At 36.8% G+C, this 26,056-nt stretch overlaps 3 protein-coding genes across 3 annotated transcripts; 2 read left to right on the plus strand and 1 right to left on the minus strand.

Moving 5' to 3' along the window:
• The first annotated feature begins 3,020 nt into the window (after window positions 1-3,020).
• On the plus strand, window positions 3,021-8,701 carry LOC133862798 (protein SMAX1-LIKE 7-like). Its single transcript, XM_062298670.1, has 3 exons — window positions 3,021-4,395; window positions 5,705-5,948; window positions 6,553-8,701. The coding sequence occupies exons 1-3, from the start codon at window positions 3,203-3,205 to the stop codon at window positions 8,446-8,448; spliced, it is 3,333 nt and encodes a 1,110-aa protein (XP_062154654.1). The 5' UTR covers window positions 3,021-3,202; the 3' UTR covers window positions 8,449-8,701.
• Window positions 8,702-9,823: 1,122 nt separating this feature from the next.
• On the plus strand, window positions 9,824-14,554 carry LOC133864700 (PHD finger protein ALFIN-LIKE 1). The gene is made up of 5 exons (XM_062301107.1): window positions 9,824-10,041; window positions 10,189-10,221; window positions 10,697-10,919; window positions 13,812-13,932; window positions 14,061-14,554. Exons 1-5 carry the CDS (start codon window positions 9,948-9,950, stop codon window positions 14,310-14,312), a joined length of 723 nt encoding a protein of 240 aa, XP_062157091.1. The 5' UTR covers window positions 9,824-9,947; the 3' UTR covers window positions 14,313-14,554.
• Window positions 14,555-21,311: 6,757 nt separating this feature from the next.
• LOC133864243 (jasmonate-induced oxygenase 2-like) lies at window positions 21,312-24,039 on the minus strand. Its single transcript, XM_062300529.1, has 3 exons — window positions 23,230-24,039; window positions 22,762-23,092; window positions 21,312-21,692 (listed from the first exon to the last, which is right to left on the minus strand). The coding sequence occupies exons 1-3, from the start codon at window positions 23,739-23,741 to the stop codon at window positions 21,447-21,449; spliced, it is 1,089 nt and encodes a 362-aa protein (XP_062156513.1). The 5' UTR covers window positions 23,742-24,039; the 3' UTR covers window positions 21,312-21,446.
• Between the last annotated feature and the right edge of the window lie 2,017 nt (window positions 24,040-26,056).

The raw sequence follows: 26,056 nt of genomic DNA on the forward strand, positions 1-26,056 counted from the left end.
TTGTTTTTGGCTGGTTGAGTCAACTGGGTTGGACGGGGGAGGAGAGGAGGGGGGGGTCTATACTCGATCGATCTATAGATAGCTCATAGCTGGGATAGGTCATATCTGGGGGGAGACTAAATGTATTTTGGAGAAAAAAGCAGCTGAAAAGGTTGGGAAAAGCGAAAGAAAGAAGGTAGGAACAAAAAAACACATCAAATCAAACACCTTTTTACCCTGAGTGTGTTTATGAATAGTTAGGGTGGGAGAGAAGGAAGAAACCTTTGATGGGTGAGGCCCCCACCTTCACAAAGATGATTCAACACCCCCCCCCCCCCCCCCCCCAAAAAAAAAAAAAAAAAAAAACCAGAAATGCTTTCATACACTCCAATATGATGATGAATGATATGTGTGTGGTGCTTGTGTGTGGGGGGGGGGGGGGGGGGGGTGGTTTTCTCTCCCCGTCACTCTCAACCTTTACAAATTGAACCGTGTCTCCTCTCTTTCTCTTTCTCTCTCTCTCTCTCTCTCTCTCTCTCTCTCTCTCTCTCTCTCTCTCATCTTCTCTCTCTCTCTCTCTCTCTCTCTCTCTCATATTCTCTCTCTCTCACACACAACATGTACACAGGGTCATGTTTGTTAGAGACAAAGGCTCCGATTATTAATAATTTTTAGAGACTGCTTTTTTATTTCTTGTTTGAAAAGGTGTGAAGATAGTTTTAGATTTTTGTGAGTAAACGAGTAGTTTGGTAACCTTTTTGTTTTGAAAAGAGAAAGCAAAATAAATAAGAAAAAAGTGTTATCAAACAAAGAAAAAAAAAGTTTAAATTTGTTTTATGTTTTTTATTTAATGTTTTGCAAGTCAAAGAAATTAACAAACAAACCTAGCTATTACAACATTATTTGTTTGTTATCGTGTTTAAGGGGTATGGTGTTTTTTTTGAAAATTGTGAAAATTGCTTTTTTGTGTTTTTTTCTTTTAAATGGCTGAGTCCAAATATATTTATAACAAATTAAGCACAATGCTCAATAGAAATAATATCGATAATGTAACGAAGAATATCTTCAAGAACTAACCGTACCTCACTAAAAGAAAGTGCTTCATTTGTAAGTCGGTGGGTAACCTCATTAGCGAAACGCCTTTGTATAAATAACCTTCCATCATGGAGATTGCTTAAGATCTCTCGAGTTTTCTCAATAAGATGGGCTGTTTCTTAATATTTTTATTTTGATAGCATAAAACACACAAAAAAAAAAAGAAAAAAAAAAGGAGAAGCAACACAACAGATCGAGCCAAAATCCAAAAACTGTTTTTCATTTTATGTTACGTCAAAATATATTTTCAAATAATAATAATAAAAAACACTCTGCCAAACACATTGACAAACAGAGAATATGAAGTTTTTGTTTTTGGTTGGAACTTGGAATATGAAGTCGTACGTGTTGGGCACATATGCTAAAAAGCCCCCTTTACTTTTTATATTGCCTTTTGAACTTATGCCTCGCTTGTTTGTTCAAATCTTCTTTCACTGATCGATCTTCCCTTCGATCCCATGCAGTTTTAAGTCACGCTTTTATTGCTTATATTCTTCGACCTTTTTCCCTTGATATCTTCCGATTGAAACCGAAATGTCTCACTACTAATTAGAATCTGCACGTCTCTTTGGCTTTAGATAGACCCGCCCCCGGGAAAAAAAAAAGTAACAGGAAAATATGTTCTCTTCCTCTCACTTTTTTTTTTTTTTTTTTTCTTCTACTCTCCGCTCCTATTCTCTCCCTTCGTTTTTATTTTGTTTGTAAGTGTTCTCAAACCAAATCAGTAATTTTGACATCTTTGGTATGCATCCGTCCATCTACTTTCGTGCTGTACCGTTTGTCTCATTTCTGACTGTTGTTACTGTTTGCTGGTTATATTTTTGTTTTGAATAAGAGTTTTCTTCTCTTTATAACTGCCCTCATGAGCAATCTATGGAATGAATGTTAGTCAGATGCGAGGAGTTATTTCTCATGGCCTGAATAGTTCGGTGTGAAAGGTTATCTTTTACGACCGGTTTAAAAAACAATTTCTATGATATTTGACTACCCTTGCATATCTTATTAGATCTAGTATGCTCGGAGCATATTTGTTATTTAACTATTTTTGTACATGGATCAGCGAAAGATGAAAGTCATAGATAGCACTTTATTGTAAGAATTTTATTTTGTATTTATGATTATGTAACCTCATAACATGTGATTATGATTTTGAGCTTTATGCTCGCGATATTTGATCAATAAAATACTCAAATTTTCGTTTAAAAAAAGAAAAAAAAGAAGAAGCATCGAGGCACGCTCATTTTAGACGGGGCGGGAACTATAAGGATTGTTTGTTAATGTGTTTTAAGAAACGTGAATTGTTTTTTATTTAAAAAAATATTTTGATGCGATATAAATTATGTTTTTATGAGTATATAAGAACAAAATTTTAATAAGTAGAGACAGACATATTATATATGAATATGTATTCGGATATATCAACATCGATTGGGAGATATTTTAATAAAAAAAACGTTGAATTTTGTAAATATAATAATAATAATAAAAATAAATTGATGTATCTCAAACCTTTCGACATCAAAGGACTCAACTTGCTTGAAAAGCAAAGGTACTGAGTTGGGTTGCGCAGAGTGATGATCGACTCAACTCACTCATGTCAGCTGATTCTCCCACCACCATCCAAGAGAAAACGATCAAAATTACATGGAAGGAGAGATAGTGACGCTGACTGTCATTGTTGCCCCCACACAAAGTGTAAGTGGACGCAGCATCTCCCTCTCTCTCTCTCTCTCTCTCTCTCTCTCACTCAGTCTCAGAGAAAAGCATAGGCGTTGTTGATGATGATGATGATGATACTCGAGTCCAAAGACACACAAAAGAAAAAGATATGTGATGTACAGAATCTATTCTCACCGTCTATTTCGTCCAGATAGGCCCCACCCCCACCCTCTTCTCCGTAGGCCCCACCTCACACCACCATTACCCATCCCCTCCTCGTTAAATAATTAGGAGCCCTTACGACCAACATAAATTTATGCCACAAGTCCAAGCTTTTATTTTTATTTTTATTTTTATTTTTTTAAAAAAAGTTTAAACTACTTTTAAAAACATTATCGTTTTTTTGAGTGTGAATAAAGTAACGGAAACGAGCGTCAAAAAGAATAAATAATTTTTATTTTCGCCGGCGATGCCGACGCCGGTAGGTGTGGCCAGGCAATGCTTGACTCCAGAGGCAGCCCACGCGCTCGACGAGGCCGTGGGTGTCGCGCGCAGACGGGGTCACGGGCAAACGACGTCGCTCCATGCTGTGTCCGCGCTCCTTTCCCTACCCTCTTCCACCCTACGCGAGGCCTGCGCGCGTGCGAGAAACTCCGCCTACTCGCCCCGCCTACAATTCAAGGCCTTGGACCTGTGCCTGAGCGTCTCGCTAGACCGGGTCGCCTCCACCCAACTCGTCGACGACCCGCCCGTCTCGAACTCGCTCATGGCCGCGATAAAGCGCTCCCAAGCGAACCAGCGAAGACAGCCCGAGAATTTCCATCTCTACCATCAGATTCCAAACCAGTCCTCGATCTCATGCGTCAAAGTGGAGCTTCAGCATTTGATTTTGTCGATTCTCGATGACCCGGTGGTAAGCCGGGTGTTCGGCGAAGCGGGTTTTCGGAGCTCCGAAATCAAGCTAGCTATGGTCCGCCCCCTCCCTCAGCTCCTCAGGTACTCGCGCTCCAGAGGCCCGCCTCTGTTTCTCTGCAATATGAGCGAGTATTCGGACCGGGGTCCCGGTCCGGCTCGTCGGAGCTTCGCCTTTCCGTTCTCAGGGTTTCCCGGGTTCTGCGGCGGAGACGAGAACTGTAGGCGGATTGGGGAGGTGATGAACAGGAACAAGGGGAGGAATCCTCTGCTTGTTGGTGTATGCGCTTACAGTGCACTCCAGAGCTTCACAGAGGCAATAGAGAAGAGAAAAGATAACGTTTTGCCTGTGGAGCTTTCTGGGTTGAACGTAATTTGCTTTGAAAACGACGTCTCAGAGTTCGTCACTGAGAATACCGATAAAGGGTCTGTGAGTTTGAGGTTTGGTGAGGCGGGTTCGATTCTGCAGCAAAGTTTGGGACCTGGGTTGGTCGTGAATTTCGGAGACTTGAGGGCTTTTGTGAGTGACGAGGCCTCAGGTGAAGCAGTGAGCCATGTCGTTGACCAACTGACGAGGTTGCTGGAGCTTCATGCTGGGAAAGTGTGGTTGATAGGTGCAGCCGCGAGCTACGAGTCGTATTTGAAGTTTGTCCATAAATTTCCATCCATTGAGAAGGACTGGGACTTGCAGCTTCTACCCATCACTTCTCTCAGGCCACCTTCCATGGCTGAATCATACCCCAGGTCCAGGTAAAGTTGTCTGGTTTTATTGTTATACTGTACTTCTTGGTTTTGTTTCTATTATTATATTCAAGGGCTCTCTATTTTTCGAAGTCGTTATACGAGTTTGCATGTAAGATCTTTGTTTGCTTCTGAAATTTAATATTGCATTGTCTTGCTCTTATTGCAATATTAAATTTAGAGTCATATATTATATATGTTATTAGCATATTGTACGTCTGAAAAACTGAGGATACTATTTTAATCAAATTTCTGAAAATATAACATTTGTTTACTTTTGAAATTTAAATTGTTATATTTTCCTGCTGTGGCTTGCAGTTTCTAACAATTTTATTTTTATTTTTCTTTTTTCTTTTTTCTAATCACAATCTTTGGAGGAGTGAGGTTATACGCCACGTAGTTGAATTGGTGAATATTGTTTGATATGTTGTAATTTTATAGAGAGAATTATGTATCTTATCTATAATTTATTTTTAATATATAGAATCATTTTAGAGTTGATTACCTGGCCATGCAACTTACCAGGGATGCACTAGTTAGGGTATTAACATTTACAATGGTGAAATCTGGGATTTTAGGGAAATTAGGAGCTAAGATGAATTGTGTGTTTAATTTCTTTCACCAGTTAGCTTTCTTGTTCAATATTCAGTATGGCATGTTATATGAAGTGGTCCAGGATTCATGCATGAGCTGCAGTAGATTGGACGTTAGGGTATCAATTTGGAACTTGGCAGTGCCTCTCAAAGGATTAAACCTCCGTAACTCATAAATAGAATTAGATTGAAGCCATAATCATAAATTAACTTCTCTTCAATTCTTTCATCAGTTCCCTTGGCTCTCTCTTGCCCTGGTTTTTGCCACCAGTGGCGTCTTGGCAGCTCTTTTTTTTTTTTTTTTTTTATTATGTCATACTCTTATATTGTACACTTTACATGCTTCTTGAAATGGAATGTTTCACGTAATTCTGTAAGCCATAGCTAGCCCTTGTCTTGGCTGCAGACATATGACCACATGATATCTCCAACTTTACCCACTCCTGGCATGAAGTTTGCAATCTAAGATTGCAAAATATCTGTTAATGCAGCACCTTTTACTGTTTGCTTACTTGCTCATACTCCACCATGTGTCCTCAGTCAATAAAAGTTGGCCAGGGTAGCAACTGGCAAGAGCCTTAGCAACTTGTTAGGACTAGGCTTAGTTGTGGATTTGAGGAATATGAATGTGTTTGGATTAGCCATCTGTACTTTCTTTAAAATTTCACTCGGATACATATGTGCCCATTAGATTTGACAGTTATGTTGTCATGATATACTTACAGCTTGATGGAGTCATTTGTTCCATTTGGTGGATTCTTTTCAACACCTTCTGACTTAAAGGCCCCATTTAGTAGCTCATATCGATGCATTCCCCGTTGTCGTCAGTGCAATGAAAAGTGTGAACAAGAAGTAATTGATGTTTCAAAGGAAGGTTTTACTGCTTCAGTTACAGATCAATCGAAATCTAGCTTGCCTTCTTGGTTGCAGATGACTGAACTTGGCACTAACAAGGGACTGGATATGAAGGTGTGTATCCCTTTCATATAATTCTTCAAAATGCAGTCCGACTTCACCTTACAATGACTTGAATCTATGCTCCTATTTGTCAACTAGTGTCCACTGGCGTGGGAAACAAGGTTTTTTTTTTTGTTTTTTTCTCTCTTTCTCATGGGTGGGGCATTGGAAACAAGGGTTTAATTGCTAATATGTGCAATATGCCTGACCTCTGAAATTGGGAAATTTCATTGTTCACTGATATAGGCTGCCATCTTGTTGCAGCATGAGCCTTTATAATAGGTCCATTAGTGCAAAGAAAGAGATGATTTCTTGAAAAAAAATTTCAGCTGGGTGATTTTTTTTTTTTTTTTGGGTATTTAACGAGGGGAGAGGGAGGGTGATAGATAAGTATGTTAATAGGTGACCTTTATGTCTTAAATAAGGGGTGATCTTTATGTCCAAAATGACATACTTGATGGGTTTAGTGGTTAAGTTCCACTATCTATCATGGTTTGGTTCCAGAACCAGGTGATGCTAATTTATTTGTGTGAACAATGAAAGCTTTCACTAGAAGTTTAAGAATCTTGTACAGAATTTGTTTAAAAACCAGTTTATTATTATATCTCCAGTGCAGACCAAAGATGATGGAGTGGTATTGAGTGCCAAAGTTACTGGAGTGCAAAAGAAATGGGACAATATATGTCAGCGTCTTCATCAAACTCAACGATTCCCTGAAGCAAACACGTTTCCAACTCTTTTGGGCTTTCGAATTGTTGAAGACAAGAAGGAAAACACTGATAATCACAGCAGCAATAACACAGATGCATCTTCAAGTGAAACCAATTGTGTGAATGTGGATTCATCCACGTCCATGGATGTGCAAAAGATTGCTACATTACAATCAGGGGATCCTTTTCCTGTGGTTAGCAAGGCTAAGAATGAGAGTTTGCTATCCAAACAATGGGAACAACCTTCAAAAGCTGAAGATCTCGACTCAGGTGGCCTCAATTCTCCTTGCAGTTTATCCAATTCAAGTGTGGGTGATGGTAGTGGAACCTCTCCCAGATCTGCAACTTCTGTGACTACAGATTTAGGACTGGGAATATGCTCTTCTCCCACTAGTGATAAGCCAAAGAAATCTATAAATAAAAATGTAGTAGAGCTTCCACAGGAATTCTCAGGTTGCTTTTCTGCAGACGTTGATGTGGTCAATGGGAATATCTCTAATCATCTGACTCAATCTTCATCCTGCTCAAGTCCTGACTACGGTGGGCAGTTTGGCCCAAGAGAGTTCAAGACACTGTTTAGAGCACTGACTCAGAGGGTCGGCTGGCAAGATGAAGCCATTTCTGTTATCAGCCAAACAATAGCCTGCTGCCAAACAAGAAGTGAAAAACGCCATGTAGCAAGTCTGAGAACGGATATATGGTTCAACTTCATTGGACCTGATAGGTTTGGTAAAAAGAAAATTGCTCTTGCCCTTGCTGAGATATTATATAGAAGCCAGGAACATTTCATTTGTATGGATCTGAGTTCCCAAGATGAGATGATCCATTCAAACTCGATCTTTGATTGCCAAGAAATGAATGGCTATGATGTAAAGTTCAGGGGGAAGACTCTTGTTGATTATCTTGCTGGGGAGTTAAGCAAGAAACCCTGGTCTGTTGTCTTCCTTGAAAATGTAGATAAAGCTGATGTGCCGGCTCAGAATATTTTGTCTCAGGCTATTCGGACTGGTAAACTTTCAGACTCACATGGAAGAGAAATCAGCATCAATAATGCAATGTTTGTGACAACTTCAACATTCTCAAAAGGAAAAAATCTTCGCACCTTTGGGCGGGAGCCCTCAAACTACTCTGAGGAAAGAATTTTAGGAGCAAAAGGCTGGTCAATGCAGATAAGAATTGGACATGCCTTTGGAGACAATACAAAAGGCCAAAACATAAGTGTGTCTGATACAAAGAGAAAAGACATCTCCAGTCCAACCCTTTTTAACAAAAGGAAGCTTATTGGTGGCAATGAATCTCTGGGGCAGCCAGAAATCTCAGAGATGGCCAAACGGGCTCACATGACATCAACAAGGTATCTAGATTTGAACCTTCCGGCTGAAGAGAATGAGGTGCGTGACACCGATGACGGAAACTCTGACAACAATTCCATCTCCGAGAACTCCAAAGCTTGGTTGCAAGATTTCTTTGATCAGGTGGATGAAACAGTAGTTTTCAAGCCATTTGATTTTGATGCACTTGCCGAGATACTATTGAAGGAGATCAAGAAGAGCTTTCACAAGATTGTTGGCTCCGACTGTTTGCTAGAGATTGACTCTAAAGTCATGGATCAATTACTTGCAGCTGCATGTATATCAGACAGGAATAGAGTGGTGGAGGATTGGGTGGAGCGAGTCCTCAGCAGGGCATTTGCAGAAGTTCCCAACAGATACAGCCTCACTGCTCATTCCATTGTGAAACTTGCTTCTTTGGAGGAACTAGAACCTGGAGTTTGCCTTCCCCCTAGAATTATTCTTAATTGATGTATTAGAAAAAACTTAGTATTGTAATTAGATGTATAATGTTAGCATTTAGCATCTAGTTACCCTTGTTTAGCTTCTTAGTCCCATATTTTCTTGGGTTGTTTCCAGGCCATGCTTTGTGTATGATGTGTAAGCTGTGGCCAGTGCTTGTGGGGTTATATTCTATGTATTAAATCAGTTGTTTTGTTTTCAACATCCTAAATTTTGTTCCTAGAATTTGTGTTTATAAAGTTATGCAAAGGTTTGACAATTATCTTCGTTATTTGAATATATCAGTGGAAGCTGTAGTGAGAGTTTCAATTTTTTTTCGACCTCATTTTTCAAATGTAAATGTAAAGATAAATAGGACATAAAATATCATATTTTTCTGTTAAAGTATTAATTAAATAATTAAATTAATTTGTTCTTATTAACTTAAATTTTTAAGATAAATGGTAATTAAACTTGGCATCAAAGCAAATGATATGAATTCGAACTCTATCTTGGTAATTCAGCACCTACTCATGATTCAAATCCTAAAAAAGACTCGAGAGTAATCTGGGATTATTGGACCACCACTATCGATGGCCACAAGACGATAAATAGGCAAAATATAGAATGAGGGATATCCTTTCTTTTATAGTCTCAACCATTTTGGGGGCATAAGCTTGGAGTGAAAGGGATCTAGTGTATTGCATCTATATAATGTACAGTGAGTCTGTGCCTTACACTTGTGGTGGACAAAAATTATAGGCTTACTCGGACCTAAATGGTATTTGATTGGTCTTAACAGACCCTTCGATAACTGAATACTCTAGTAGCCCCTCATTCTTATGGCTGACTAATCCAACTGGTCAGGCATTGAAAATATTACATTTACTTGCAAACGAGTTTTCAAGTTAGGATGATTCTAGAAATGATTGATTTGTTTATTTGTTTTTTTTTAAAAAATGGAGGAGATTGCCACGTGGTCAGCTGCAATTGTTTGATCACTCATTACTGCCCATATGAAGGCCAATGAAAATTAGCCTACATTAATTATTTAAATCCACTCCAAGAGATACTACCTAGCAAACAAAGACAAAAACCCTAGAACTTAAAAAAAGAAAAAAGAAAAGAAAAAAAAGGACAAAAACCCCATCAATTTAGCAAACAGAGACAAAAACCGAATTTCTTGCCTTTGTCCAATTAGCGATATTTTTTCTCTCGGTTTCTTTTCCATTTATGGTGGGTGCATAAAAATAGATGTCAGAGACCCACGTGTGAGGTCGTTGTATATAAACCATGCCCTATAATTATTTCTAAACGACGTCGTTTTATATGCTCATGCAAAGCGGCATGTCGTATAAGACCGAAATTACTCTAATAGCCATTTAGTCATTGAGCTCGCATGCCTTTTTGCTGACAAATCAGAAAACGCCACTCACACAGCGACCGTATCCGTCGATGCTGGTGGTGAAAAATGCAAATCTGTAATCCAAAATCTTGGTCGACCCCTCAGTAATTACTTCGCGGTGAAAATGGCTTCCATCTCTGCCAGCCCTCGCTCCGTTGAAGAGATCTTCAAGGACTACACCGCTCGCCGCTCCGCCCTCATTCGCGCCCTCACCTACGGTCCTTACCACGGCCTATCTCTCTCTCTCCCCTCAAAACCCTAATTTTTTTTCTTTCCTTTTTAACATTCATAATGTGTGTGTATTCTTATATGTATGATTGTTGATTTTTATTTGACGTTATTTTTTGTTTGTGTGCTCTTTCCAGATGTGGATGAATTCTATTCGCTTTGCGATCCAGGTGAGTTCGTTTTCGCTTTTTTTTTTTTTTTTTTTTGATTTCTTTTAACCTTTTGTTTGGGTGCCGAGAAAGTGTGGAAAATGAAAAATGATAAGCATTTTGACTCTTTTTTCTCTCTCTCTCTCTCTTTTTTTTTTTTTTGGGTGGGTTTCGGACCTTTCAGTCCGACGTTTTGGTTTTATTAGAGATGGAAATATCACTTACAAGTGAGGGAAATAGTCGAAATGGGTTAAAGTTGGGTGGAAATTTACAAAAGCTTGGAACTGTCTACACTTATCCTTATTTTTCTCCGGTTTCCTTCATTTTCTCATAAACCGAACAGAGCGCTAGTGGTAGTTTTTAAGGCTTGTTTAGTTTAGCTTCTGTTTTATTTTTTCCTGGTTCTATTTGCTTCAGTCGCTTTGCATTCATGGTTTATTTACAAAACTATGGCTGCTTCTTTTTATCTCAATTGTTTTGGTTTTATGAGATTCAGAGAAGGAGAATTTGTGTTTGTACGGACATCCAAATGAGTCGTGGGAGGTGACTCTGCCAGCGGAGGAAGTTCCACCTGAGCTTCCCGAGCCAGCTTTGGGGATCAATTTCGCAAGAGATGGGATGAAGCGCACAGACTGGCTTTCGTTGGTTGCCGTGCACAGTGATTGTTGGTTGCTCTCTGTGGCTTTCTACTTTGGTGCTCGGCTTAATCGTAATGAGAGGTACATTGTCCTTTCTGGCCTCAGTTTTAGGTCAATATGCTCTGTATGAATTGCATTTTGTTGGTCTATGCTATTAGTGTTGATGAGCTACACATTACAATTACTGCTCTAGTAGCCCTCGTTTTCAGAGGGGTTTACACCAATGAGTTTTTATGTTTTCCTGCACACCATAAATTTGTCTTAACTAGTTTATTTTGAATAGGCCTGCCTTATGGAGAAATTTTATTTTTATTTTTTCTTGTTTCCAAATTCTGTAGGTTGATTGGCATTGTATTTTCTTTATTGGAATTGTTATCCTGTTTAAGGAACTTGTATTTCGCTGTCTACATAAAGAATTTATTCTTCTTGAAGTTTGGTTTAATGATGGTTGAAGCGTGAAATTTGTAATCTGTATAACAATTTTAAATGCCTGTTAGTTTGTATTTGTGTCTAGCTAAGCATTTTGCTGAGTGAGAGGGAGATGCAAGAGCTTCAGTTTCCTTGAGAGAAAGAGCACCTCAATGCTGCACCTAATTATCTCTGCCTATAATTCTATCTCCATAACGTCCAAGTGTCTTCTTTTCATATTTTGCATTTTCTTTTTTTAACTGCTAAGCAGTAAAGATGCATAGAGACACATAAACACCCACGTTTACAACCGGCAAAGATACAAGCTTGTGCTAAACAGATGTTTTAATATCAGTAGACAAAACGAAGAAAGATGCAAATATCTTTGGAAGTTGTGTGGCCCAATGGTAAGGGATGTTGAGTGTGTTAGTTTTAGGTGTTTTGAATCCTCGTGCTGTCACAAGAGTTGAAATTTTCTTTATAAGATCTAACCCTGTTGTTGAGCCACATTACCTAACCCTATTTTTTTGATAAGTCACATGACCTAACCCTATTATTATATAGGTACATGTAATCTGCTACTTACTTGATCATGGATTACCCAAGGAGTTAGCCAATTAAGCGGTTAATATATGCTGGAGCATCCAAAATTACTTATCAAAAAATAAATAAATAATGCTGGAGCATCCAAAATCTGCGGAGTCCAAAAAAGAAACTGTGGATCTGTAGAGAATCTGCTCTAAGTGTGTTATTTGCACTGAAAGTGGTTTCAGCCCCCAGTAAGGTTATTAGTTAGCAGCTCTTGACCCTTAGGGTCTTGTATGACAGTTTGTTTTCTTTGTTCCTCTGCATAAATTGTAGTGTTACCCACTCAAAACTAATAGTATGCCTCTTCTACGATTCATTCACATTCTGACAAATAAGAGAAAGTCTGAGGCGAGGAGAGGGGAAAAGAAAAGAAGCTTTTGGAAAAGCATTGATGTTGCTGTAACTTTTGTATTCATTTATAGTATCCCATGCAATTAGTCAGGAAACTGAAATCTTTTGGAATATATGTAGAAAAAAGCTTTTACATCTTCTCAAGCATCTTACATAAGTTACCAATAATTGCCGGGCTACTTGTTTGAAGAAAAAATGAACAAACAAAATGAAAAAGGAATAAAGTAAAAAAAAAAAGAAAAAGGAGGAGATGGGGTGGTCGTCAAACCACCCTTAGGGTTGGATCGGCCACTCCTGAAACTAATGGGGCAATGGCTGGGGGGCGACCAAGCCAACCCAAATAGGTGTTTGGGGGTGGATCAGCCATTGCAGTCTGATTCGAGGGTGGCTCCAAAAATCACTTGGGAGTGGTTCTGCCACCTCAGGGAAAAATTATTTAGGTATTCTTGTCATTGGGGGGACATTGGCAACTTTTTGTAGTTTGGGGGGAGGGGGACATTGACAATGGAAGTAGTAGTTTGAGGGGGGTATGCGAACTTTTCCTCCTTTTATTTGGGGGGTGGGAGAAAAGGTTAAAAGGTTGGTTCTTTTTTTGTTAGGCATTACTGGGTATTTTCACCTTGGACAATCCGAAAAAGCAATTTCACTGGTTTCTTTTACTAGCTTTATGGAGATCGAGATGAGCCGCATTTTTTTTTTAAAAAATTTATTTTTGGGTCTTGGTTTTGGTTTTCTGGCAAGTCTGACATAGAGTTGGAGCAATTTATTAGATTGTTCTATGATTATAATTCGACTCAACTGAAAAAAAACCTTTACGCCAATTATTGAAATGCAAACACATTGCTTATATTGGATTTTGGTTTCAAAAATTAATTGCTTGAATATACTGGTGGATATTGTGGTCATAATACTCATCACCGAATGAAGCATTGTCAATAATATAAGGCTACATGGGTAAGTTAGATGCTAATTTATTTTTATTGAAAAAAGAAGAAGATATCATCCTCATTAACTAATAGCATTGACTTTATGTGCACAGTATTAAGTGTATTTTTTAAAGATTGGGAAAAAGTACTCATTTGGAGAAGCAGTTCATTCTGCTGGAAGCATATTTGAGCCATGCTCTTCTTATGGAAGAAGTTCACATGGTTGATGTAGTTAGGTTCTGTTGGGTGCTACACGCCATATACTTCCAGACTTGTGAAAATTCTTTTATTGTAATGTTCTGCCCAGTTTGTTTGTTGCTTCCTGTTGTAGACAATCACACTCCTTAGGGACAACCAAATGATCATATTAGCTGTATAGTTGAGATCACATGATATAACTTATATGTAGAATCAATGAATGCAAAAGCATTTTGTCTCACATTTTAGAATAATTGCCTTGTCTGTCCAATTTTCTTTGTTCCACTCTCCTTGTTTTCCCTTTAATTTCCTTTTGTCTTTTTAAATCATTTAGCTAAGATGGTGGCAAACCCCTGGCACTGTTGCTAACGGTCATTGGTTCTGATACATAGTGCCTTTCCTCTTTGTGACTTTTTTTGTCTAGTATATCATGCTTCTTGTTTCAAGGGATGGTGTGTCCAAGGGACCATAATTGAGACGTTTTATGCCTTTCACTCAACAGGAAGCGTCTATTTAGCATGATAAATGATCTGCCCACTGTGTTTGAAGTCGTAACTGGAAGGAAGCCGACAAAAGACAAGCCCGGTATGGATAGTGGAAGCAAATCCAAGAATAGCACAAAGGTGAAATTGTTTCTTCTTTTATGTCCCATTGGGATGAAAGTAATAAAAACCTTTAAACTTTCTATTCTTTCCTTTTTCAATCTGTTCCTTACCAATTTTTAGGTTTGAAACCCATCTTTGCTTTGTAGAGATCAATTGATGGGCAGATGAGAAGCAACCCTAAGTTACTTGACGAAAGTTATGGAGAAGATGAAGATGAGCACAGTGAAACTCTTTGTGGGAGCTGTGGGGGAAATTACAATGCCGATGAGTTTTGGATTGGTTGTGACATATGCGAGAGGTGGTTCCATGGGAAGTGCGTGAAGATAACTCCAGCCAGGGCAGAAAGCATCAAGCAGTACAAATGCCCTTCTTGCAGCACCAAGAGGGGCAAGCAGTAGCATCCAATGTAAAGCTTTTGGAGAGGTTAGCCTCATTGTTTTGGTCACTGATTTTGTTGTAACGAAGTGATGGTATATGCAGTAGGCTTTGAGCACCAAATATTTATCATTAAGATGTACTCTTTAGCATTGGTTGAAGTTTGTACTCACTTTTTCAACGCATATTCCTTTATGTGTAATATAGAAAACTGCTTTATGATAGTTTAATCACAAAATGCTCATTGCTAAATGTTTGCAATTAATCTATAATGTCTTATTGTAATAGTTTAGTCATGTTTTTACAGCATCTGGATGATATCCAGTGGCATACCACAATTGGTGATGAGTTGAGACTCCTGAATCCTGGTTGGGTTAAGTCTAATGTAGTACCAATACCGGCTTTTTTCTCATTCTGCATTTGTTTATGTATATAAGCTGCTAGTTTTGAAGTCTGAGATTGATCCAAGGGTTGTGATCCGGAAACTGGTCTCCTCTATATCTTAGAGCAGTCCCATTTGACTAGCTAAAGTAACTCTTTAGTCAAATTTTAGCTAGGACCCTTAAAAACCCTCCTGCATTGGACTAGCTATTGCTATAGTAATTTTGGAGTTATAGTTGCTCTCTCTAGCTGGCAACTAGAGCATTCTCTAAAAAAATTTATTCATTTTTTTACTCCTTTCCTCTCTTGATCTCTGTCTCTCGACCTCTCTCTCCTCTGCAACACGACAGACTGGGTGAAGGACAAGAACAAAACGTGATGGTGGTGAGCACGGCGAGACAACGAGGTTCACAAACTAGCAAGATCTGGATGGCGAGACCTGAGATCCAGGAGAGATCTGAACGGTGAGCTCTGGGACTTGACAACGGTTACTGCAGAGCTTCAGTGGCAACAAGCAGCACAAGAGAGAGAGAGAAAAATGAGACAGAATAAAAAATGAGTATAATGTTATTAAGAGATTATTTTAGTAAAGCAGATAAAGTTTTAGAGAGTGGGATGTATTGGGTTTTAAAAAAAAAATTGGTAGCTAAAATAGAAAAATATTTTTATTTTTATTTTTGTTGTTTAAAATTTGGAGAAAAATTTTGCCTAGTCCAACGTGAATGCTCTTATGGCTATTTTCTAAATTGTTTAAATTCTGGAGGTGAAAGCACAATTAAGTCTTGCAAGGAGTTGACTAAAATTCAGAGAGAGAGAGGGGAGAGTGGGGGAGCCGAAAAACATGTGTTTCTCTTAAAGCTGAGGGTGTTTTTATGGGGTGGATCCACCCTTTTGCCTAGGGGTTCAGAGCATGCATGAATGAATTTGACAAACGGTGATGCATTATGCACAGATCAATCAATCTATAATGCGAAAATACAACCCAACAGGGGACAGATTGTGGTGACATCTACACGCATTCCACCACTCCGCCGGCGATTCTTGGTAAGCACAGACAAAACATACATTTTGTCCATTGACCTCAGCTTTTGGTGCAGAGGTGTGATCTGGCTGCGTGTACACACTGTACACTACTTTAAAGTCTCAACAAAGGGCATGGGCATGCCCCCCACTTCCGAGGTAATTATTCCGACGATGAAAATATCACCACACCCCCCAACCAACTGCTTTCTTACCTTCTTCATTCGTTTATTTCTTTGTCATTCTAATTAATCACCATCAACTACTATACACATACATTGTAGCATTATAGATATGGCCTTTGATTTACTTGTTTTATATATATATATATATATATATATATATATATATATATATGTTATGGTATTCGATTTTTTTTCATGCTTAAAAGTATAGTCATCAAACCTTGTTACTTGTAGTAAACCCACTGTTCCAGAATGAATCTAATAATAGAATTCTACGGGCCCATTTAGTGGAAAAAACTTTACCAATTTTATTTTATTTTTTTTTAATTAAAAAAATTGCTTTTGAATTTTGAAAGCTTTGGATAATACGAGGAAATAATATTAGGCAGATGAGACTTCACATTTTTTGAGCATTTGCTCCAACGTGCGAATCTAAAATACTCCTTTGTAGGTCAGTGAATGAATATTTATAGTTAGTCACATTATTTTATGGGAAACACAAATGATGAAGTTGTTCGTTGGAATATTTTGAATATTTATAAAGATTTATGAATATTTATAGGAGGTCACATAATTTTTTGAACATTTTCTCCCAACTCCAATGGTAAGTGGATTTTTAGTAGGTCTAAAATTACTTAAGTGTTTTCAATAATCATTTTATGAATATTTATTCTTCTACTAAATATCAGGATTCAAATAGATAAAACTTACTTACAAATCACAATATGAAAAATTGACAATGATTCTACTTTCACACAATTTTTTGTAGTGTTAAAATTTTCTCAAATTTCAAATACCACTTTAAACATTATTATATTTAATATTTTCTGTGACTTGATTTTTTATTATTATTTTTTTTAATGGGTAAAATTTTTATGAAAGCTAAAATAGATATTTAGGGAGGAGTTAAGGGGATCGGGTCTACTTTTTGAAAGTCCAAATTTTGTGTAATTTGGGCAGGCCCACAGAAAGAATTGCAGAGTCCACCTATTTCAAGCAACATGAGGTACAAGTGAAAGCATGTGGACCACTCAATAATTGCTTCTCTTCTCTACATAAAATTCAGACAAACAATTATAGAAACACTCAACTCAAATAGATACCTCAATAAAAATGGTTAAATAGCCTTTACATTCATGTGCTTTATGACTTTTATATTTTGCCCTCTCAGTTTTACTTTTTATTAAATTTAGTGCTTGTGTATATGAAAAGACAGAAATGGTACCTCCGTCCAAAACTAACGTCCAGCCACGCCATCCTACAAGTGTCGGCGTACATGCGCGACACCTGTCCCTGTGGCACACCTCTAGACTGACGTGGCTATCATTTTTTTTTAATTATTATTATTTTAATGATTTCTTATATATATATAATCTGTGGTGGCTCCTTTGGGCCACATGGGGGGTGGTTCAGCCACCCCCAAGGGCCAAAATGGGGGTGGCCGAAACCACCCCCAATGGCCGAAGTAATAAATAAATAAATAAAATAAAATAAAAATTAGGTTTTGGCCCTTGGGGGTGGCCGAACCCCCCCCCCCCCCAATGGGCCACGGGGGTGGTTCAGCCACCCCCAGACCGACTGGTCTGGAGGTGGCCGAAACCACCCCCAAGGGCCAAAACCTTTTTTTTTTAAAAAAAAAAAAAAAAAAAAAAAACCTGAAAATTAAAAACCATAATTTTTTTTTTTTCCAATATATACTTGTGGTTTTATACATTTCATGATATGCCCTATGTGGTTTTAATAAGTACCAGAAATGGTACTTTAGTTTTGTAATTATATCACAAATGGTATTTTATACACAAGTAATATTTGGTATATTTGGTATTCATGTTTTGAATCAAAAGTAACATGTATGCCTGTTATGTATCAAAACAACATGTTGACAAAAATTGAACCCTTCATAAAAAAAAAAAAATAATACAATCAGTCATGTGTAACAATTGGAAACACAAATTTATATGCGTGGCCAATTGATATAACCCAAAAATTGACCAAATGTTTGTTACTTAAACACAAATTTTTTTTTTCCAATATATACCCGTAGTTTTATAAATTTCATGATGTACCCCATGTGGTTTGAATGAATATCAGAATTGAACATTTCATTAAAAAAAAATAAAATAAAATAAACACACACACTCACACACAATCAGTTATGTGTAACAATTAGAAACACAAAATTATATGCGTGGCCAATTGATATAACCCAAAAAATGACCAAATGTTTGTTACTTAAACACAATTTTTTTTTTCCAATATATATCCCTGTGGTTTTATAAATTTCATAATGTGCTCCATATGATTTGAATAAGTATTAGAAATTGTACCTTGAAGGTCCCCCTTGGCCAAAATGGGGGTAACAGCCACCCCAGATTTTTTATTTTTATTATATATATATAAAAGAAATCATTAAAGTGATAATAAAAAAAGATGGTAACCACGTCAGCACTGAGGTGTTCCACGGGGACAGGTGTCACGCATGTACGCCGACACCTGTAGGATGACGTGGCTGGACGTTAGTTTTGGACAGGAAATTGGACGGAGGTATCATTTCCGACTTTTCATATACCAAAGGCACCAAATTTGATAAAAAAAAATAAAACTGAGAGGCACCAAATTTGATAAAAAAATAAAACTGAGAGGACAAAAAATAAAGGTCGTAAAGCACAGGGACAAATAGGTATTTAACCCTCAATAAAATCATAAAACAAGTAAGGATGGGCTGGATCGGACAACCAAGGATGTCGTTGAAGTGGACTGGGGGCCCATCTTTTACCAATCTGGATACAAAAGTGTTTCCTGTTGAGGACACACATGCCATTATCTAATGGGTGGTGGAGCACATGTCATGCCACTTTTGCCCAAAACCATAAGTCATACTTTTCTTTCTAAATAAAAAAATAAAAAATAAAGAAAGTATTTTTCACATATTTAAATAACACGTGATGATTTAATAGATTGAATTAAAAAAAAAATAAAAAATTACAATTCAGTTTTTCAAACTATTAAAACGTTTTAAAAATGCCTATTTTGTCGTCTATAATATCACTACGACATGTCATTTTTCAATTAAAAGATAATAAAAGTTAAAATTAAAAAATAAAAAATAAAAACTTCTTTTTAATTGAAAAATGACACGTGGCTGAAGTATTATAAGCATATTTCAACAAAATGGGTATTTTTAAAACGTTTTGATAGTTTAAGGGTTCAGAGTTTAAGCGTTGGCAATTAATTCATGAAGTTACTTACCAAACGAATAACAGTACGAAGAGCTAAACCGTAATTTTCTCAATTTCTTCTCGGGCAATTAGGAAGAAAATTCTAGTCCGTAACTCACGGGAGGAATGGGAATGGGAATCGCTTTCATGTATATTTTTTTTTCTCCAAAGGTAGTATTGAGAAACATCTAAATAGGCAACCACAAATCAGATGGGAGCGAATACATTTCCTCTTTGGATTACGAAGACAAATTAAAAGGGTCTTTAGACATCATTAACTGGTCAGGACCAGCAAAGATTGCCTCATGTGAATTGAATACTGTGAGATCGATAGAAAACAACCATTCAAAGGTTTCGAAAATTCAAACCAACTAAACTACCAATGATGTGATCCACAATATATTTATATATATTTTTTGAATAATCAATTAGCTAGGTGAAGACCTCTCCATTACAAAACAAAAGATTCTGAGATATTTCCAATTTAATATCTTAAAAAAAAGATAATAACGATAATAATAATAATAATAATAAAGAAAAGGGCTATACAGTATTAAACATGTGATTAATTTTGGTAATATAAAGTATTATTTCGAGAAAGATCTTCAAGAGTACTGCACTATATATTCATGACTTTTAACATGATTGATGGTTTAAAAAATTCAGCATGCAACAACAGAGAAAAATTAACACAAAAAAGATAGACATGGGATTATTTTATAATATCATCAAATTTAGTGTCAGTTAAAGCTCTCATAGACGTGAATAAGTCAGCAGTAAAAAGAGGTAATCCAAGATCACATTTGGGATTTGAGCATAAATATAAGTTAATTTGAACATCACATTGAAATGTGCACCAGTGATGATATATTATTAATAGTATAATATTCATGGCCGGTGGATGACTCACTAATTATATATATAACTCTAATAATTTCGTCCACCTTTTCCTACTTTTTTTCTTTTTTGGGGGGGGGGGGGTTATTATGGGTCTCTATATCTCTAATAGTTCATTTTCAAGCATTAAAAATAAATAAATAAATAAATAAACCCTATTGCATTAAGAGAAAAAGGAACATGCAAGAAAGTTCTCCGGTTCCCAAGTAAAATTAAAAATTATGAATTATTTTTTCAGTTGTTGAATCACACACAGGAAGAGAAACAAATAAAATTTTATTATATAATATTAGCAGATGAAGGACAAAAACATATGCTCTCTGTTGTGGTTACAATGTGTCTGCGATTTAGATTAACTTTTACTTCGAGTTTTTTTTTTTTTTAATCATATCTACTCACTTTTGTAACGTTGTGTAAGAATTTAAATATGCAGTTGCGTAAGGATTTAAATATTAACTTTATGTTTTAAATACTATTTTAGATATAATATTGGGTTTTAATGTTAAATATGACACAATGGAATACATTTATTATTATCAAACACAGTAATATATTATCATCCAACACAAAATCAAGCTCGTAGTTAGGAGTGATAATTTGTATTTGCTTGTCGGGTTCGAATCGTGTCGAGATATGGGTTTAAGACTATATATGTTAATCATAATCTGACCTATTTAATTAAATAGATCAAATCATTTAACCATGACCCTCTAATTTTGCATTATGTTCGTGTCGGGTTTGCGGGTCATGTAAAAAATTATCTGACATTATGTCACATGTCGAGTTCGGATCATGTTGAAGTATAAGTATAAGACTATATAGGTCAACCCTAATTCAACATATTTAATTAAACGGATCAAACTTCTCAATTATAATCTTTTAATTTGTGTTAAGTTCGTATCGAATTCGCGAGTCGTGTTAAAAATTATTAACCCTACTCGAATCTCCCTACCCCATTCGTAAAATAAAAAGCGGTTACAAATAATGATAATTAATTAAACAAATTTGTACTACAACGCTAGCTAGTGATGTGTACTACATGATCCCTAGTACTTTAATCTCATGTTCGATGGTTTCTTATTATAAGGAGTTACTTTATTAGTTACTTTTGCTGCCATAATATATAGTTTAATTAGGTCCTTTAATTGTGAAACTTCCAAATTTTCATGATAAACCAATCGGACGAACCGGATCCGATAGAATTGAGATACGTATCGTGTTTTATAATAAAAATAAAACACGTGTTTTAATTCTAACGGATTTAATTCAACTCGAAACTGGAATCGAGCCGAATCCAAACCAATTAGATGGAGACTGATCAAATCTCTAAATTCTCTGTATTTGCTATTTCCAATTTTGTTTTAATGAATTGCTTCATGATTACAAGATGTACAGTGGATCCAAAAGTCAATGAAGGGATTGTTGTACATGTTCATTTACAGTGAAGAAAAGCGTGTTATGGAGATTTGAGTGACTCCACTTGGGATTTGCCACAAGGACCCCTCAATCTTATGAAAAGCCTGTATTCATCGAACGTCATCGGTTGGTACAGAGCAGGCTTTTCCGGCGCCACAAGCTCCTTCACCGGCTCAATGGGGATGTCGCTCTTTGGGTTGTAGAAGAAGGCGAGGGAGACGCGCTCTTTGGTTGAATTTACAATCACTCTGTGCTCCACGCTTTTGTAAATTGCATTGCTTAGAACCTAATCAAACGTTAATTAAAACACACAATTTAGCAAAACCAAATACATAAATGGCGATGAAATGACGACTGTTATGAAGTCAAAATTAAGAACATGTCAGCAAATTATTATTAATGGAATTAACAAAGACTAGGTACCATGTTTACGTACTATTATGCTCTAGTGGGAATAAAATTATTGGAAAAAAATTAACTACAATTTCTTCTACAAACTCACGTAATCGTCTATATTTTAGTGACGTACTGACATGATAAAATGTTTCATAAATTTGTAAATAATTTATGGTAAAAGTTATATTATCCCGAAGAGCACTCAAACTATATTTTGGGTCTATAGTATGGATAAAACTATACATGGGATGAAAAAAAAAAAAAAAAAAAAAAAGTACTTTATGGGGGAATATCCACTGGGGTCAAGGTGTCCAGTGTCCACCACCAGGTTCAAGTCTTGGCATGTTAATAACATGGCATTGCTTAAGCAAAAAATGTTATTAATTAAAAGTGAACCAGAAAATTAAAAAAATATATATATAAAAAAGAAAAGAAAAAAGAAAAAAAAGAAAGAAAGAGCAAATACATATCCAAAAGCTTAGAACATGATATTTATCAAGTTAATTTGTGTATATAAAATACATAATTTTCACAAGAATTTAGAAAATTCAATTCTCTATATCGAACTCTCTTTCTCCAAAAAGTTAAAATATATTTGAACAAATGGGTATGAGATATCTCAATGAAGAAAAGTCAGGCCAAAAGGTCAAATTCTTCTGAGTATTAATTTGTCTAACTAATTAGAGTAAGTATTCATGCATCGATCTTTCATCATGGGGCGTGCCGCGTGAGGCTTCAATCATACGAAGGTTTGAAACTCCCCCCGTCCCCCGAAAAAAAAAAAAGCAAAAATAAAAAATAAACAAGAAAAAAGAAGACCAAGACCTAGCTAGTGGCATGTTTTTTAACCAGCCACGACTTGATGAGTGGATAATAGTTAGTGGCCTAATACGTTTCATGAATTCGAGCCAAACACTTTTCGTCACATGGGTAATCTTTAGATACAACGAATCAAGCACCTGAATTTGATCGCCAATATTGACAATAAAAGCGTGACGAGCCGGTTTGACGGTGATCCACTTGTTGTCTTTACGGACTTGAAGACCGGGGACTTGGGCATCGGGAAGGAGCAGTGTCATGCCGCCGGGATCCGAGTGTGATGACAAACCAAGAGCCAGCTCCGGCTGCGGACACTTGGGATAAAAGTTCACCCTCAGGCAGGCCCCAATATTTTCGCCGCCAAATGCATTTTGAAGAACATCCTCTGCCAACCCCAGGTTTATTGACAGAAGTTTCATTATCCTCCCACAAAGCTTCACTAATTCTTTCCCATACTCGTCGATCACATCCCTAAATACGAAAAAAAAAAAAAAAAAAATCCATTCGTCTAAGTCAATTACGCACGCTAGCTCAATAAATAATATAAAAATATATAATATTATGAACAAGACAAGACGAGAAAAGAAAAAGAAAAAGTCTTTCTTTACCTGCAATAATCGGGGAGGCAAGGCCATTTGTTGTAATCCTTTAACGATAATGGAAGGTAATGAAGGAAATAATAGTCGCTCCAATCAAGAATGGCACCCTTTTGAACTCCTAGGCGGCTGCCATAGCCTTCATAAGTTTTTGGTGAGTTAGCAAAAGCTTGCTTAATCTCCATTGGCAAGTGAAAAAATTCGCGCCAAACATCCTGGGCGCGGTCCAGAAGTTGGGTACTAACTCCATGGTTGAGAACTTGGAAGAAACCCCAGTGTTTACAAGCCTCGGATATTTGAGTAAGTATGGTGGCCCGGAGAGTCTCGTCGTCGCCATTTAAGCCTTGAAGATCGATGATTGGGATATTATCATTATCATCATCGCCAGCATCCACAATATCCGAGTTATAGGACGGCCTATCACTTGGCGGCTTGATGTATCGGTCAGGAATCACGGGTATCTCGCTCTCGGACAAGGATTGGACGCGAACTATTGGCTCGGGCCAATCTCTCGAGCTGTTCATGTTGCAGTACTACAGAGACACACACAGAGAGAGAGAGAGAGAGAGAAAGAGAGAGAGAGAGAGAGAGGTGGGGATGGGGATGGGGAAGAGAGTATCGATGGGAGTGGTAGTTAAAAAGGATGGAGCCAGACGAGTAGTGGGAAGTGAAATGGAAGTGAAATGGACGTGAAAGAGAAACGTGAAATATATGGAGGTTTTAAAAGGCGTGAATGTGTGGGGGTGACCGAGCAAGAGAGAGTGGAAGGTCGCCTGTGTGTCATCCAATTTGTCTGCATGCGACACGGGACGGAAGGTTATGTTATGTCTGTGTCTTTGCTGAGGTTGACACGCGCGCGGGAGGGCCGACATACAAGAAAGATACAGCGGGTGCCGATCGAGATTGGAACTCAGCTGATCGAATTTAGCCATTTATAACTCATGGATCGTGAACCTTGAGAAGGATTGGTCCCCGTTTCGGCGCCGTGAACAACTTGGTTTACCTTCCTTTCTGGCTTCTATCTATACCACATAATTAAAAAGATAATGAAAGTTGTTACTGGCCGCTCATCGATGCTTGGGTTCCACCTTAATTCTATCTATACCACACGATCCAATTTGATAGAAATTCAGGTAGTGAGAGATCAGGCTACGAGTCTTATCTGTTTGTTTGGATAGCGAATTAGGATAGCCGATTGGATAGAGGTTTTTTGTAATTTTGCTATTAATATGGAGTTTACTTATTTAAGTAAGTTTTAGACTGTCCGCCTATATAGATATGCTCGGGTGTGAGTGGTTGAGTAACAATGATTTAGCCACTTCAAGAGAGTGATTGGCCCCCTTCGATGGCTTATTTGGGGGTGGTCGGAGATAGTTCCATCGATCACCTTTAAAGAACATTGGCAACGTGAGTAGTTTGGCCATCCTCAATGGTCACTTTGGCTAAGGGAGTGGTTCGACCACCCTTGAACCACACTTTCAGGGTCACCAAACCATCCATTTGAGAGTGTCATAATGTACACCCACCCAACCACCCTTTCTTTTCTTTTCTTTTCAATATTGTCACAATGTAGACCGTTCATTTTTTAAAAAAAAAAATTTAAGAAAAATGTATTGCACCCGATCCGAATCCAAGACTTAGTTCATCTTATAATCTCAATATTATGATACATTAATTCATACCCCTGATATATATATATATATATATATATATATATATATATATATATATATATATATATTCCCTCCTAGACTAGCTATATATATAATTTAAATTCCTCATATATATATATATATATAAAAAATTTAAAGATTGGCCTAATTAGCGAGATTTCCTCAATCTAATATAGTTGACTGCTTCATTTAAATAGAAAAATAACTTTCTTCAAAAAAAAGAAAAAAGAAAAAAGAAAAATAACTTGGAGAATATTTATCTTAACTAGCACAATGGATTTCATTTTCTTTATTTTGGAAGCATCGATTCTTCAACTATTTTTATTTTTTATTTTTTTTGCCTGTGAGATTCTTCTGTTTACTAAATAATTAATAAGAGTTGTGGCTAACCCACCAATCGATTGGATATCTATGCCCATTTTATGAAATCTTTATAATTGTGTATTGTATAAACTATTTCAGCAAAATGATTTTTTAGTAAAAGGTCAAGAAAGAATAATTAATGCTCTTAATTTGTACTCATTCAACGGCTCCATAATTAAATAATAGCTATTTATAATACGTATATATATTATCGTTTTTTATAAACGTGCATATAAATTAGATTGGTTAATTTTATAATATAATTAATTTGATTGAATACACTTGTATACCCAGTTAGCTGTTCTTCACATGACACCGGCCTCCACTCTCGAGCATAGGGTTTAATTAGTCCGTTCGTGGGAAAATTTACTAAAACAATATCTTTCTTTAAAATAAATTAAATTCAATTGTAATGGCGACAAAGTTGATCATTGGGCATCGAGGTCCCTAAACTACCTTAGTTGGGACAGAAATTTGATTTAATAAAATTGAAACAGAATATAGAGAAAATCTTTAAACTTGAGTTTGGATACTCAAGTTTACCTTTATTTATTTATTATTATTATTAATTTATAGTTGATCCATAGCCGGCCAGCTGATTCAACCCCACCGAAAATACTATCAACACTCAAGCCGGTGAAATGAAAATAATTCTAAGTGCTTCCCATTTCAAAATTCGAGCCTGAAAGCTTCCGTCCACCAAATCATTAGGAGTCCGTCCGAATGCCACTAGATCGACCACCGCCCTTTGTGGTTACTAAGGGTTTACTTGAATCAAGCATAAAGTTCCTGTCCAACCATTG

The sequence above is a fragment of the Alnus glutinosa genome, chromosome 3 (assembly GCF_958979055.1).
Source record: "Alnus glutinosa chromosome 3, dhAlnGlut1.1, whole genome shotgun sequence".
In the NCBI taxonomy this organism is placed as follows: Eukaryota; Viridiplantae; Streptophyta; class Magnoliopsida; order Fagales; family Betulaceae; genus Alnus; species Alnus glutinosa.

Bases quoted from the DNA above. Each gene is read 5' to 3' on its own strand.
- LOC133864243 (XM_062300529.1), bottom strand. From the start codon at position 23,741: ATGAACAGCTCGAGAGATTGGCCCGAGCCAATAGTTCGCGTCCAATCC. The intron at 23,093-23,229 runs GTAAAGAAAGAC...TTTCGTATTTAG, and splicing joins TGCCTCCCCGATTATTGCAG to GGATGTGATCGACGAGTATG. The intron at 21,693-22,761 runs GTGCTTGATTCG...ACGTTTGATTAG, and splicing joins ATATTGGCGATCAAATTCAG to GTTCTAAGCAATGCAATTTA.
- LOC133862798 (XM_062298670.1), top strand. From the start codon at position 3,203: ATGCCGACGCCGGTAGGTGTGGCCAGGCAATGCTTGACTCCAGAGGCA. The intron at 4,396-5,704 runs GTAAAGTTGTCT...ATATACTTACAG, and splicing joins GAATCATACCCCAGGTCCAG to CTTGATGGAGTCATTTGTTC. The intron at 5,949-6,552 runs GTGTGTATCCCT...TCTCCAGTGCAG, and splicing joins ACAAGGGACTGGATATGAAG to ACCAAAGATGATGGAGTGGT.
- LOC133864700 (XM_062301107.1), top strand. From the start codon at position 9,948: ATGGCTTCCATCTCTGCCAGCCCTCGCTCCGTTGAAGAGATCTTCAAG. The intron at 10,042-10,188 runs GTCCTTACCACG...TGCTCTTTCCAG, and splicing joins CATTCGCGCCCTCACCTACG to ATGTGGATGAATTCTATTCG. The intron at 10,920-13,811 runs GTACATTGTCCT...TTCACTCAACAG, and splicing joins CGGCTTAATCGTAATGAGAG to GAAGCGTCTATTTAGCATGA.